Source organism: Pteropus medius, unplaced genomic scaffold, assembly GCF_902729225.1.
Source record: "Pteropus medius unplaced genomic scaffold, Ma_sr-lr_union100, whole genome shotgun sequence".
In the NCBI taxonomy this organism is placed as follows: domain Eukaryota; kingdom Metazoa; phylum Chordata; class Mammalia; order Chiroptera; family Pteropodidae; genus Pteropus; species Pteropus medius.
In genome coordinates this window covers 63,950-80,456 of record NW_024342470.1, presented here as the reverse complement: position 1 = coordinate 80,456, position 16,507 = coordinate 63,950, and the positions used below count along the sequence as shown (strand labels likewise).

Sequence of the window (16,507 nt, the reverse complement as noted above, 5' to 3'; positions counted from 1 at the left end):
GAAGCAGCAAGGGAGGAAAACCTTACCTACAAGGAAAGAGAATTTGAATGACAGCAAATTTCTCCTCAGAAACCGTAAAGGCTAGAAAGAAGGGGGCACACTAGGTTTCAAGTGATGAGGAAAAACAGTCAACTCTGAATCCAATATCCAGTGAAAATATCCTTTAAGAATGATGAAATCTAGACATTCTCAGATGAATGAAAATGAAGAGAATATGTTACCAGCAGAAATATCCTTAAAGCATTGCTACAGGAAGTCCCCCAAACTGAAAGGAAATGAATAAAGAAATTTGATATTAGAGGAGGGAAAAAAGGAAAGAAGGAAGGAAGGAAGGAAGGAAGGAAGGAAGGAAGGAAGGAAGGAAGGAAAGACACAGTAAGCAAAAGCATGGGTAAATTAAGACTTCTTTTCAGTTTTCCTTTTTTTAATTGAGATATATTTGACATATAACAATCTGCAAATTTAAGGTATACAGCATGTTATTTCGTACATTTATCTATTGCAATATGATTACCACCAAAGTGTTAGCCAACAGCTGCCTCATATCATATAAGCTACAGTGATCAAGACTGTGTGTTTTTTAAGAGTTATGGACACATAGACCAATGAATCAGAAATAGAGAATCAAGACGCCTCGACATAGGTTAACTGATTTTTGAAAAACATGTAAAAGTTGAAAAAGGCCTTTTCAAAAAATAGTGCTGGAACATTTGAGCATCCATGAATGAAAAAAAAATCACCAAAGATCCCAAATAGCCAAAGCAATCCTACGAAAAAGAACAAGGCCTGAGATATTACACTGCCTGGTTTCACAATATATTACAAAGCAATAACAATCCAAACAGCATGGTGTTGGCATAAAAACAGACACACAGACCAATGAAACAAATCTGAGAGCCCAGAAATAAACCCACCTATATATGGGCAAATAATTTTCAACAAAGAATCCAAAAACATGCAATGCAGAAAAGAAAGCCTCTTCGGTAAATGGTGTGGGAAAATCGGAATACCACATGCAAAAGAATCAAACTGGACTGCTATCTATCACCACACACCAAAATTAACACAAAATAGGTCAAAGACCAAAATAGAAAAACTGCAACAATAAATTGCATAGAAGAAAACATAGGTACTGAACTCAAGAACCTTACATTTAGAGAGGATTTTATGAATTTGTTCTTTAAGGCAAGAGAAGTAGAAGCAGAAAGAAATGAATGGGACTATATCAAACTAAAAAGCTTCTTCTGCACAGCAAAAGAAACCATTAACAAGTCAAAGAGACAACCATCCAAATGGGAGAATATATTTGCAAACAAAGTTTCCAATAAAGGGCTAATATCCAATATATACAAAACACTCACACCACTCGATAACAACAAAAACACAAATAATCCCATTAAAAAATGGTCAGAGGACCTGAACAGATACTTCTCCCAAGAAGACATACAAACAGCCAACAGACATATAAAAAGATGCTCAACCTGACTAGCTATTGGGAAAATGGAAATTGAAACCACAATGAGATATCACCTCACACCTGTTAAAATGGCTATTATCAATGGAACAAGTAATAACAAGTATTGCATAGGATGGGGGAAAAAGGAACCCTCATACACTGCTGGTGGGTGTGTAAATTGGTACAGCCACTATGGATAACAGTATGGACATTCCACAAAAAATTAAGACCAGAAATACCATATGACCCAGAAATCCCTCTTCTGGGTGTCTACCCAGTAAATTTGAAAATATTTACTTGGAAAGATATATGGACTTGATGTTCATTGCAGTATTATTTACAGTAGCCCAGATGTTAAAACCACCTAAGTGCCCTTCAATAGATGATTGGATAAAGAAGATGTGGTACATATATATAATGGAATATTACTTAGCCATAAGAAAAGATGAAATGCTGCCATTTGCACAACACAGATGTATCTAGAGATAATCATGCTAAGAGAGATAAGTCAAATAGAAAAAGACGAGAACCATATGATTTCACTCATATGTAGGATATAAAAATGAAAGCAAGAAATGAACAAGATAAACAAACAAAAACTCATAGACACAGACAAGAGTTTAGTGGTTACCAGGGTTGAGGTGGTGGGGGAGGTAGATAAGAATAAAGGGGGTCAAATACATGGTAACAGAAAAAAATTTAACTTTGAGTGGTGAAAATACAATGCAATATATATATGATATATTATCGAATTATACAGTCGAAACCTATATAATTTTATTAGCTGATGTCACCATAATAAATTTAATACAATAAAGAATAACCATATATGCAAATAATATTTTTGCATCTATCTTTTCAATATTTATTATTCATTTCTTTCACGTATTATATTCACAGAAACTGCCTCAGCAGCTCAAAATAATGGGGATAAAGAACATTTTTGCCATCTTCAGTCTTAAGATGAACTTGTTGAGTATTTCTCCATTTTTGTATTCTTTTGATTTTAAATAGATATGGATTCCACAAGTCTCTACCCGCAATTCCAAAATTCAAGCAACTTTGCTAATTATTTTTTCTAAGTTTGAGGCTTACACTCATTGAATGACAAACTTTGTTATGAATGGGTATGAGATTATTTATTACCTTTATTTATTCCACATTGTAAAAGTAGTTACAGATTTTGCTGTATGTTTGATTACAAAAAGCTGCTTCTGAGCACTCTGGAGGTGTTAGGAATCACATGGTGCATGCAGCATATTAAGTTTTTAAATTCTGGGAATTCCAAGTGTCCCATTTGTTTTGGATAAAGGAATTTGGATCAATATTTTTTATTTTATTGATGTACCTCCTGTGTCCTCAAGGGTGTTGGGTTTGTCAAATGGATTAAACAGTATAAATGATTATTACTTATTTTATTTAGCCTTTTGTCATGGTCTGTTGACTGTTAATAATCACCAAAAGCAAACTGATATCAACCTCAACAAATCTAAACTTTTGCAAACATTCCTCATTTAAACAGCACTACCACATCAACCAGATCAAGGCTAACAACCAGCTGCAGGCTTTGGTAGTTTTTCAACTAACAGGATAGCATGTCAATAATATTTATGAATATAGATATTTTCCTTTATTCAAAATAGAGTTTACTACAACATCTGTGGCAGATGAGTGTACTCAAAAAATTAGATTTTTATTGCAAGGGCCTTTGCAGATATTCTTTTAAGCTCTAACCCTCCTTATTGTTGCATCCTTTTCTTCTGGCTTAGTTCCTTCCCCCATGTCTTCCTCAGTACCTTTTCCATTCCTGAATACTGAGTCTTATTTCTATCATGAGATTAGTGAGGCTTATAAACAGCATAATAATCTAGACAATGATAAAGGCTCAATTACACTCATGATAGAATTATTTAAAATAGGAACTTTTCTAATTATTTAAAATAAGAACTTTTTTCTCCCAGTTACATATTAGAATCTCTTTTAAACTGGGAATATCAAAGATCCTTCTCTTACATCTCTAAATAGTCCCAAAATAATTTCCTCTCCAGTTTTAGCAGACTCAGATTCAACAAATATTTCTTGAACACCAGCTAACATTTATTGAGAAATATGGTCTTTCATGTGTTGTTCTAAAAACTTCCATCCATACATTCATTTACTCTTCACAACTCTGTGAGATAGATATTAGAATTATTCCCATTTTACAGATAAGAGACGCACAGAGAGGTCAAATAATTTTCCCAACATCACACAGTTGAACACAAGCAGTGGGACTGTGGAGCCCACATTATTAACCTGTACTTCCACTGCTTACTATGGACTAAGCACTGTGCAAACCTTTTGAGAATGCTGTTTTACTTAATCCTCAAAATACCTGGAATATATGTTATTATCATTTGATGAAAAACAAACTGATATATAAGAAAACTCTAGAGTAAACCAAATACAAATCACAAACATGGACTGAAACTCAGAAGAGAAAAGATGGAATAGCATCGTTGAACTCCTGTAATGTTCCAAGCACTCCAGATAAGGTTGAAAGTAGTTAAATAAATTTCCCAAGATTCTATGACTAGGCTAGGATATAATCCCAGGTTGGCCTGGCCTAACACCGAAGGCTTTTCCTTCAGCAGGAATGTGGCATGATAGACATGAAGACTGCCAAGGAAGAAGAAGGCAAGAAGAGAACCTTGAGCATGTAGGGTTTATTGTGACCCTCTCCTTCATGGAACTTTCCTGATAAACTTTTATTTTCTAGATTTCATAAACATATCCTTTTCCTGTCCTCTGCCCCAGTCTTTTCTTTACTTTTATTTTTTCCCACCCTGTTGTACCTCTTTTGGTCTCTTGGGCTACAGCTTCAGTGCCATCCCAAAGCATCAGAAAGGAGGAGGACAAAATGCGGACTACAGGAGGGGGATGTAAGATAAAACAATCATACCTGGTTCAGCAGGTTCTCTGATCAGGAGAATAAGAGAAGGCGGAGTCTCTGCAACACCTTTCTTTGTCCTGATGCTTCAACTTTCTTTCATATACACTCCTGAAGTCTTTTTCTAACTAGCCTGGCCATCTTAGGAGGATCCTGAGTCAAAGACATTTGAATAAAGTGAGTGGATTCTGTTATCTGCTATATTCCTCTTCAAGTGGTTAATTCTCTTATGTTTACTCTGTCTAATACATTCACCTTCCTATTCCTCTCTACACCTAATAACCCAAACTCCTATCAACATTTTCCACATTTGACTCATTCTGTGGAGACTCAGACCAATATCACTTACTTCATCTTTTCCACTTGTAGTTGGTCTCTTTATTTATTCATAATCTGCCTGCCCTCCCTACAATGTTTATGAACTTTGATTCCTAATCTATCTTTTCTATATGATACTTATCTTTACCTAATCTTCTCTCATTGGTTTTGTTGTCTATACAGCCAATTTATCCTACCAAATGTCATCCATCTTATCCACAGCAGTTCCAATGTCTCTGCATGTAATCTAACTTCCTCACGTTTTATCTCATCTCTGTGGATCTCCTCACTTTCCGACATTTGATGTCTGTTTTCATTACATATTATTCCAACTCTGTCAGATTTTCTGGTAATCTAGTTAAATTCTCTATTCCTGATCATTTCTATCCAACTCCATTTTACATTCTGCCTTCTTCATATTTCATTCATATCACCTACAATTCATCTGATTTGCCCATATCATAACTTCTTTTTCCCACCCATCCATGCATACATACAAATATTATAATATCTTTACTAATCGGTTACTAAAGGAGATCCTATAATAGGAATTATTGTCAAAAGAAAAGACAAAAATACCAGTGAATAAACTATGTCTGTAGAAATGTAGACTGGGAACTGAAGTGAGAGGAAGCTCGCCAAAGCAGTGAAGGGGAAAGGAAACAAGGACAACTAATGTTTCTATGAGGAGATGCCACATGAGCCAAGATTTGAAGACAACTAGAAGTTAGCCACGTTCGTGGAGATTGTATGAGCTACAGAGGTAATACATATGCTGTATGCCAAGTGCTGCAGGGTATAAAATATGATGTAGGTCGTGGCAAGAGATAAGGTTTTGGTGGTAGAAGTGGCAGGGCAGGAAGTACTTACATGCCTTGTTAAATAGCGTGAACATTATTGTGTAAGCAATGGGGTACTATAGGAAGATTTTAAGTATGGTCAGATTCGAGGGTTAGGGGAGACATTATAGGCAGTAAGACCAACTAGGAGTCCATGTGTGAGAAACTAATCTTTTTATTCAAGGATGCAGAGCATCAAATGTGAAGGTAGAGAAGATTAAATAAAGAATATGCAGGAAGGTCTGGGGCCAAGAGGGTCAAATGCCCAATGAATGGCGTATGAGGCTAGTATTGAGGAGAAAGGATCAAGGCTAAGGTTAGGAATGACAATTGTACTTTTAGATTCCCATTTATGAAGCTAGCATATAATGTAGGGATAGGTATAGCAGCTTAAATTTTCAGAGATGAGAAATTTACCCTAGATTATATGCTCCTTGAAAACTTAGTACATGCCTGGTTTACTTTTTATGTACTGCAATTCTTAGCCTGTGTTCTGGGACATAGTTGATCCACAATAAATTTTGAAATAAATAAATAGGGGGTGTGGATGTTAAGAAAGGAGTGGTGGGAAATAAAAGCCAGGGTAATGGCATTTTGTAGTTGTATTAGAGTTTTCTAGTATTGAGAGAAATGTTCAAGTATTGATCACAGAGCATAAAGAGAAAAAAACTCAGGTATAAAACTATTAGCAGATTTAATATTTTATATTCCATATATAAATGGATATTTAGTATTTATCTTTCACTGTCTGGCATATTTCACTTAGTAAGATGCCCTTAAGGTCTATCCATGTTGTTGCAAATGGCAGGATTTTCTTCTTTTCTATGAGTAAATTTTATATATTATATATTCTTTATCCATTCATCCACTGATGGACAGTTCTGTTGTTCCCATGTCTTGGATTCTCGCAGACACAGAAAGAAGAACAGTGAGTGTCAGGGCTGAGGGTTAGGAAATTGAGGAGATGTTGGCCCAGAGTACAGACTTTTAGTTATAGATGAATATATGTTCTGGGGATATAATGTACAATATTATATGTACAGTTAACAATAATGTACTGTAAATTTGAAGGTCGCAATGACAGTAGAGCTTTAGTGTTCACCACAACAACAAAATGGTAATTATGTGAGGTAAAGGGTGCATTAACTAACCTTATTGTGGTACGTTTCACAATATATACTTGTACCAAATCGTCACATTGTACAACTTAAATTTCCACGATGTTATATGTCAATTAATGTTAATAAAAATGGGAAAAAAATCATTCAAGGGTTGAAGTCTGATATGTGAACACATTCTGCTCCTGCTAACCTCATAGAAACAGGCCTAATCTAAAAAGTAAAGAATCTGCTGAAGGGAAACAGTACCCAGCTGTATAGCTGATTCTCCCTACATTCTCTGTTATAATCTCTATACTCCCTTCCAGTGATAAAACCAAACAGGGACAGTAGGGGAATAATAACCATTTCCTCATATCAACTCCCATGTGGAAATGTCACTATTAGATCCAGAAGAGGCTTGAAGTTTGAAAGGGCAAATTTTACTTTTGATAGTAGGGTAAACAAATAGAGCACTCCACTAAATGTATGCTTCAATATTGCTCTCGATACTGTCAAAATAATTAAACAAGTATGTCATTAGACTAGGTGGCTTTAGCCTACGTAGCCTACGTAGATAAGGGTAAAGGAGGTCAAATATATGGTGATGGAAAGAGATTTGACTTTGGATAGTGAATACACAATGTTTAGCTTTTAACAGTACTAAAGAAGCTGCATTACTCTCATTCCAAAAGAGAACAACTTTCAGAACCATTGGAATTCTCCGTTCTCCTGCCATCCAGAATCCTCTTCTTACCTCTTCTGGTAGCCTACGTATGTAAGCAAACCAAAACTCAAGCCAGAGTTTACTGTAAATGCATTCATATATGAGAAAACTAAATTTAAAAACAACCAATCACAAACAGCCAGTTAGGCCTTTCCAAAAAGGCAACCAGTTAAGCTATAACCAGTCAAATAATATCCTTGCATTGCTTCCAGGTCTACTCTATAAAAGTCTTGCCACTAGCTCCTCTCCATGGTGCACAACTAACCACTTTCAGTTCAGCACTGCCTGATTTGAATTAATATTTCCTCAAATAAATTCTTGAAAATTTTAATGTGCCTCAGTTTAGTTTTTTTTTTTTAAATCAGGCATGCTTCTTCCCCCGAGGATGTGTTTTCTTTTCTTTCTTTTTATTTATTTATTAATTTTTTAAACATTAACTTTATTGGGTGACTTTGACTAATAAAATTATGTAGGCTTCAAGTGCACAAATTGCTAATGCAATATCTGTATATCACATTGTGTGTAGATAAGGGTAAAGGAGGTCAAATATATGGTGATGGAAAGAGATTTGACTTTGGGTAGTGAATACACAATGTTTAGCTTTTAACAGTACTAAAGAAGCTGCATTACTCTCATTCCAAAAGAGAACAACTTTCAGAACCATTGGAATTCTCAGTTCTCCTGCCATCCAGAATCCTCTTCTTAATAGGATTATCAGGTGGGTCTCAGGTCCTCCTCTGAAGTACTAGGTTATGCAGGACTTTCATTCGATAGCTGCTGAACTTTTGGGGTTATACCCTCAAAGGAAGAAACTGCTTCCCTAGATGAGCCCCAAAGATCCCTTCTCTTGGATGTAAATCCAGGATGTCTCTTACTGTCCATACTTCATGTTGCCTGAATATTTAGGAAACTCTGAGGTCCTGACTTCCTGGTTCAACCTCTTGCTATCTGCATGACCTGGAACAAGTCACTTAACTATGCCTGAGTTTCCTTAGGTGTTAAGTGAGGTTGATAATAGCACTAATTCAAGGTTCTTTTGCAAGTTAAGTGACTTATTATCTGCAAACATTTTAGAATGATGTTTGTACTAACAACACATAGCAAATACTCACTTGTGTAATATATTGTTGTTGTTCCTTCATAATGTAACTTAGTTCCCCAAAACTAAGCCACAATCCAGCTCAGAAACAAACTTTCATGTTAAAGCAGCTCAGACTCTCTTCCTATTTTTGTTTTGTAACTATGTCCTTCAGGGAAAAACTAGTGTCATCTTTACCTAGTGCTTATCAAACCATGGTTCTCCAAGTGCCAGGACAGACTCCTATCCTATCTCAAACACAAAGCTATTTATTCTTGTCCCCTATTGTCTTAGCTCTTTCCCAGATTACAGAAGAGAACAGTGGCCTCAGATCGGTGACGAATTGTATGTACTACATACATTGCATCCTACCAATATAAACACACCAAGAGAAAGGCTGGAGACTTGCTGCTGCCTCCAGAAGACACTCTACTCTCTCTCCTGAAGATCTGTGGGCAAGACCGACCCCATGGAGAGAAAAAACCAGAGTGGGAGAGTAAGTGAGTTTGTGTTGCTGGGCTTCCCAGCTCCTGTCCCAGTGCGGGCACTGTTGTTTGCCCTTTCTCTGTTGGCCTATGTGCTGGTGCTAACTGAGAACACACTCATCATTATGGCAATTAGGAACCACCCCACCCTCCACAAACCCATGTACTTCTTTCTGGCTAATATGTCCTTCCTGGAGATCTGGTATGTTACTGTCACTATTCCCAAGATGCTAGTTGGCTTTGTTGGGTCCAAACAGGGCCGTGGACAGCTAATCTCCTTTGAGGGCTGCATGACACAACTCTACTTCTTCCTGGGTCTTGCCTGCACTGAGTGTGTCCTTCTCGCTGTTATGGCCTATGATCGTTATGTGGCCATCTGCCATCCTCTCCACTACCCTATCATCGTCAGTGGCCGGCTGTGTGTGCAGCTGGCAGCCAGCTCCTGGGCTGGAGGTTTTGGCATCTCCATGGTCAAAGTTTTTTTCATTTCTCGTCTCTCTTACTGTGGCCCCAACATCATCAACCACTTTTTCTGTGATGTCTCCCCATTGCTCAACCTTTCATGCACTGACATGTCGACAGCAGAGCTTGCAGACTTTATCCTGGCCATTGTTATCCTGGTAGGACCACTCTCTGTTACTGGGGCCTCCTATGTGGCCATCACGGGTGTTATGATGCGCATTCCCTCATCCACTGGGCGCCACAAAGCCTTTTCCACCTGTGCCTCTCACCTCACTGTTGTGGTCATTTTCTATGTAGCCAGCATCTTCATCTATGCTCGGCCAAAGGCACTCTCAGCTTTTGACACCAACAAGCTAGTCTCTGTCATCTATGCTGTCATTGTACCATTGCTCAACCCCATCATTTACTGCTTGCGCAACCAAGAGGTCAAGAGAGCCCTACGCCATACTCTGCACTTGTACCAGGGCCAGGATGCTAAGCCCGGGAAAGCTAGCAGAGATGGGTAGAATGGAGGTGTTGTCTTAGAAAATGTTCTTAAACTTGAGATCTATGTCTTCCATGAAGTCCAGAGCAGTTTTCAGGGCATAATTAGGGACTAGAGTTTCAAAGACACCTCCAAGAAACTAGTTCTGGAGAAAGAACAGGGATTGATTGCAAGCTAGCAGCTAGCGTCTGAATTTCTATATAATTTACATGGAGCAGGTTCATGAATCATGCATCCTGGTGAGGTGGAAAGTGTTGACACTGAGCAGAATGCATGATTACACTTCAATATTTAAACAAGCAAACAAATGCAGAACTGGCCTCTCTCTACATGGCCTTTCCTGGGTTTGCCCTTGGTTTTAGTTTGAGGCAGAAGGTGTAGCAAAGGGAAGCAAAAGGATGAAGGCATTCAGGGAAGCATGGGCTTCATTATGGAAAAGCATCAGAAGACTCTGGATGAGTTCTTTTCTACCCATAGGCCACCGACTACAGCCTATGAGGTAAAAGGGCCCAGGAGGTGATCATTCTGGTGTGAGTTACAAGGCATGGAGATAGGAAAATGTGAATTTTTGTTTTCACCTCCTGGACTACAGAGGTTTTAGCTTCATTCCTGATTTACTGAGGTCAGTGCACACACTGAACTAGTGGCTGAGTGCAGTTGTTTATTTAATCTTCTGTCTTCCTAATTAGATTGTAAGCTCCACGGAGACAAAAATCACATTTGCTTATTCATCATTTTATTACCATGACCCAGAACAATGTCTAGCATATGGTGGCTATGAAGAAACATAATGAATGAATATAATTTGGAGCCATGTAGGCAAGGCATGACTTTCATGGTTATAGATGGGATTGGCAGGTACAAGAACTAAACCCTCATGCTTCGCTTGAGTATGGAGACGTACAAATTGGCTCAGCCTTGCTGAGAGGAAATTTGGCAACATGTGTCACAAATACTAAAAATATTGAAAACATTCAGAAATATTTGCATACATAGACATATAATTTATAAACTATCAATTGTTTAACCAATCCTCTATTTGTAGAAGTTTAGCATACGCTTGTGTTTCTCTTACTATAAATAAAATGCACTGACGTGTTCTTTCTAGTACCCGGTCATCATGACCACAGGTTATTGTGTGCAATTGGTGGCTTTCTCCTATATGACTGGTTTCACGAGCACTGTAATCAAGGTCTATTTCATTTCATATGTCGCCTTCTATGGCTCCAATGTCATGAACCGCTTTTTCTGTGACATTTCACCAATTGCCAACTGGTCTGCAAAGGCATGTCCACAACTGAGCTACTGGACTTTGCTTTGGCTACTGTCATTCTTGTCTTCCCTCTCATCATTACTGTCCTCTCCCATATCTACATTGTCTCCACCATTCTGCTCATAGCCTCCACCCAGGGAAGAAAGAAAGCCTTCTCCACCTGTGCATCCCACCTCACTGTAACCATAATTTATTACATAGCCATGATTGTCATGTATGTTCAATACAGAGCTATTGCACTATTTAATTTACTACATTAATATCAGCTGTGTATGAAGTCTTCGCACACATGCTAAATCCCTTTGTCTCCTGTCTTAAAAACCAAGATGTCAAGAATGCTACATAAAGGCTGTTGGGTTTGGCCAGTGCCTCCTGCTCAACTGAACCCTGTTGCCTTGAGTAGGAAATGGTGTCTCAGCAAGGATGTCATTCCCATGACACTCATCCTAAATGTACATGTTAGTTTGCTTTATAGATCTAGGTTCTAAAAGTAATCACACCATGAGAAAGAAAAAACAACAATTAAAAATCAAAACATGACCCATTATGTATTGCTTAATCTTGAACTATGTTTAATATATACTGCATATATTTAACCAGTACCTGAAATGACAGAGTAATAATAATAAATGTTAACATATGTAAGGTGGTATTAAACTTTTTATGGCTAATAAATTATTTTATCCTCATAACACCTCTATGAGTTAGTTATGATTAGTTACCTGATTTTACAGATCAGAAAACTGATGCATGCAAAGAGAGGTTAAATAAGCTGTCCAAGATGCACACTTAATAAATGTGAAAGCCATTATTTGAACCCAGGGAGTCTAGCTTTATGACACACTGAACTGGATTCTTTTTACATCTAAGAGTCTGTGATAATAGCTCTAGGGACACATTAGTTAACAAGCACTGATCCCTGGAAGGAATAAGCAATTCAGTCAGTAAGTTATGTGTAGATGTGATGATAGGTATTAATGGTGTGGTGGTGGCCGTGGTGGTAGTGATGGCAGTGACAGTGCTGTTTGTATTGATGATGGAATCTCATTGATATTAAAAATAACGTTGATCATGTCCCAGTCCTCTTCCAATTTTAGCCTCCTTACAGGTCTGTAAGAGCTCATTTCTCCTTATAGGGAATGGAATCAATAGTTTCATGAAAGATGAAAGAATCAGTAGTACTACAATTTTTGCAGTTGACAACTTTTGTGCTCTTGGATCCTTGTGGCTGCTATGCCATATTGTGACTGTTATCAGCAAACTAATGGAACACCATTACCTCAGTATATGTCTGAGCCGAAGACTTCAATATACCAACAGAACATATGTGCTATATACAAATCAAGTGAAAACAAATACAAAATTTTCTAAGACAAATGCGAGTGTTAGATATCATTGGGGGACCTGCTGACCAGATAAGGAAATGTAGTGTACCAGGGAGAATTCTACAATATTCATCAAACTGAGATTAAAATATGAGAGGAATAATAAGAAAGTGGTAGCGTGACTCTATATGCTGCCCATTTTAAGTGGGAGTCTAAAATCGGTCTCCTATTTTTGACCTAAGCTCCCTTCAATTTTTTTCAACATCATTGAACTAATCTTTCCTATACATTGCTCTTGTAATGTTACTCGACTATGAAGAATTCTCAATTTCAATTAAATAGGACCTACTTGTTTGATTCATTATTATTATTTTGGATCATTCTAGCATTTACAAACTCAACCTTGATTTTTACTGATCTTCAGTATGAAACATCCATTCTGATATTAGTCACCTTAATGTACTTAATAATTATATTACACTAATTCTTATGTTGCTTAACTTCATTCATTCATTCATTTACTCATTCAATATTTTTGTGTCCTTATCTCTTGCAAAGCAAAGCACTGTTATAGTGCTTTGCAAGAGATAAGGACACAAAAAAATTATAACAAATATTATAATATTATAACTAAGAGAATATAACAGTCAACAACAACAAAAAATAGATTCAGATTCTTCCTTCAAAAAGCTATAATGAGTAGGGAAGACAAAGGCACAATTTCTTTCAGAGTTATAAGTTTGATGATGCAAGTGGAATACTATGGAAGCAAATGGTAAGTAAACCAGGAATGAATAGAGAAAATGTTCCAGCAAAAGTAGCATTTAGGCTAACGCTTGAAGGAAATAGACAGATGCAAAATGGTTGGCAGTAGTTAAGGCCAGGGTTTGCAGACATAAGAAAACCCAAGCATCAAGAGATAACAGCACACTTAAAGATCTGAAATATGATTAGTATAAAATGACCTTAAAAAATAAGGTGTCACATGAGGAAGTAGATTCATGTTTACCAATCCAAATCTAACCAATCTGTGAATTTTCTCTTACTGTACAGATTTATAAATACATAATAAGTTCTACAGAGGCAATAGCAGTTTCTGCGAGTACTAGATCTTCAGCTTGTACTGCTTCTACTAGGTTAGTGAAGCAGGAACAAGCCTTGACTACAGCAGTTTTTATTCTATATGACAAATGTCAGTTTATGTTTGACTCCCTGCTACATTGTGAGCAGAAAGTAACCTTATTCCTCTTGAAACTACACCAATGATGGCTATCATCTATTTCCCATGCTTCAGTTATCTATTCTCTGTACTCCTTTGTGTATTCCATCTCCCAGGGTGTGAAAGGAATTGATCCTGTGGACTGTATCACTCTGACTCTGTTGGCCTCCAGCTTCCAATTTGGTTGGGTCAGTGGGAAGCACCAGCAGGAAATTGAAGGATTCCAGGAAAGAGATGACAAAGAGACCTTTCCCTGCTTCCCTGGGTGCTGTGACTCTGGCAATGACTATAACTCCTGCAACAGGGTTGCCCCTTCCAGGACTGCAGCATTGCACTTCACTGGGTATCTGTACTGCCAATCCTTATGTGGCTCAACGTCCTTGTCGATCATCTTCACTTTACCCAACCTTGGTGCATAGTTATGACATTTAATTCTACTCCAAAGTTTCAGCAGATATTGCTTTCTGTTTCTCACTAGGATCCTGACTGTATCTGACAATCAATAAATATTAGCCAAATTGAAATAAATCTTGGTGGGAATACTGGGAATAACTAGACCACAGGAAAAGGGAACCCTCATACACTGTTGGTGGGAATGTAAATTGGTACAGCACTATGGAAAACAATATGGAGGCTCCTCAAAACAGTAAGGATAGAATTACCATATGACCTAGCTATCTCTCTTCTGGGTATTTACCCAAAAGACTTAAAAACATTTATCCGCAAAGATATATATACCTCTGTGTTCATAGCAGCACTGTTCATGGTGGCCAAGATATGGAAACAATCTAAGTGCCCTTCAACAGATGATTGGATAAAGGAGATGTGGTACATATACACAATGGAATATTACTCAGCTATAAGAAAAGATGAAATACTGCCATTTGCAACAATGTGGATGAATCTTGAGATTATCATGCTAAGGGAAATAAGTCAGAAAAAGTTGAGAACAATATTTCACTCATCTGTGGGATATAAAACTGAAAGCAACAAATGTGACAGAGATTCGTGGACACGGACAGTGAATTAGTGGCTATAAGAAGGAAGTAGGGGAGAGGGGAAGTAGATAGGGTTAAAGGCAGTCAAATATTTGGTGATAGAAAGAAATTTAACTTTGGGTGGCGAACATAATGCAATATACATATACTGTATTATTGAATCATATACTTGAAATCTATATAATTTTATTAACTAATGTCACCCCGATAATTTTAACTTTAAAAATGAAAAAAAAACTGACATAGGTTTAGATTTTGAAATAAATAACATAACCTAAGCAAATCTCATTTTCTACTTAAATATATGACAGAACTTGAATTCAAATACAAAACTATTTGTTCCACATTTAATTTTTCAAATATTTCTTCTTAAATAACTTCTACTTTTCCTCCACATGATGCCACTGACAAATTGAATTGATTCTGAGATGTCGGACCTAACACATTCAGCAAATTTAAACTCAGGTGTTGAATATATTGTTCCCAGCTTTTCTGCCACTTATTCTAAGACTGTATATGCCACTAAGAAGCATTTACTTCTTCTCAGAACCAGTAAAAGTAAGTTTACAACAGTGAATTACCCCTTCACTTTTTCCCTTTTAGGTTATACTTATCGGAGTAAAGCAGACTATATTTTAAGATCTTTTGAAGAATTTCCTCAATATATTTTTCCAGGTGCTTTTAATTCACTCACTAGGTTTCCTGTCGTCTAATAAGATAATCAGACTTCCAAAACAACTTCACCAACAATTGGGTATGTAGGAAAATAATGGGAAAGGTGATGGTCTTGGGAAGCAAATATTTAGCTTAAGACCCTGGCATTACCAGCTGTTAGTTTTGTGTTTTTCGTAGGTTATTAGAATTTCGTTGTTTTTTTTGGGGGGGGGGGTTGAGTTTCAGTTTTTAAACTTGTGAAATGTAGGTCATAACATTTATCTTCAAATGTTGGTAGGAAGATTAAATGAAAATAAATACACATGAATGCATCAGGCACAGTGTTTAACACATAATATTCTAAATTATTCAAGCAAACACAAGATAAACAGGATTACTCACAATGTCTTTAAAACTCAGCTGGAGTGCCCAAATTTCCATGATGCTTTCCTTGTTTTCTGCCAACCTCCAGCATGTTCTGACTTATCCCCACACCTATCAGGAAGAAATCATCTCTTACTGTGCTTAACTCCTGTTCAGTGTGACAATATCTTGGTTATAACCCTCTTCCAGACTCCACCTTATATTCAAATGCACATATTATTTCTCGTACTGGATTTTAAGTTGCTTATCTCACAGACAACTCTTTATTATTCTCAGTTACTAAAAATTATTTCTACTTATTATGTATTTAATGGTCAACAGATATTTATTTGATTAATAAATCCCCATCTGAATGTATGTTGTACTTTCGATTGACAGCCATAGTGCCCATACCTTCTGAATTTGGGGGCATAGTTCCCATTTAAAATATTCTGTTTTCTCTAACTTTCTCAATTTTTAGACCAAGGGAAATATCACGGATTAGATCTTCATATGAAGTTCAATACTTTCTAACATGCTGAGACTGGAAAGCTTAACACTACAGTTCTCAGGCTTTCGTTTATGTTTAGGGTATTGTTTGATGCACATATATGAGACTTTGATTAAAACATATGTAACATGCAGAGGGAGGCAGAGTCTGAGGCCAAAGTTCTGGAGCCAGCAGATTCTGGTTCATTGGCCCTGGAGAGGAAGCAGCAGCCACAGCAGCAACTTTCTCTATTGTGGTCGAGACAAGGGAGTTTGGGGGACTGAAATTTGTTCCTAGGTTTCAGCCTAAA

The 16,507-nt window shown here is 37.1% G+C and overlaps 1 protein-coding gene and 1 pseudogene across 1 annotated transcript; both read left to right on the top strand.

Annotated features, from left to right (window-relative positions):
* Window positions 1–8,913: 8,913 nt before the first annotated feature.
* LOC120603099 (olfactory receptor 226) lies at window positions 8,914–10,067 on the top strand. The gene has a single exon (XM_039863434.1). The coding sequence runs from the start codon at window positions 8,914–8,916 to the stop codon at window positions 9,895–9,897; it is 984 nt and encodes a 327-aa protein (XP_039719368.1). The 3' UTR covers window positions 9,898–10,067.
* A 226-nt stretch (window positions 10,068–10,293) lies between these two features.
* On the top strand, window positions 10,294–11,594 carry LOC120603128 (olfactory receptor 6-like; annotated as a pseudogene).
* Window positions 11,595–16,507: the final 4,913 nt, after the last annotated feature.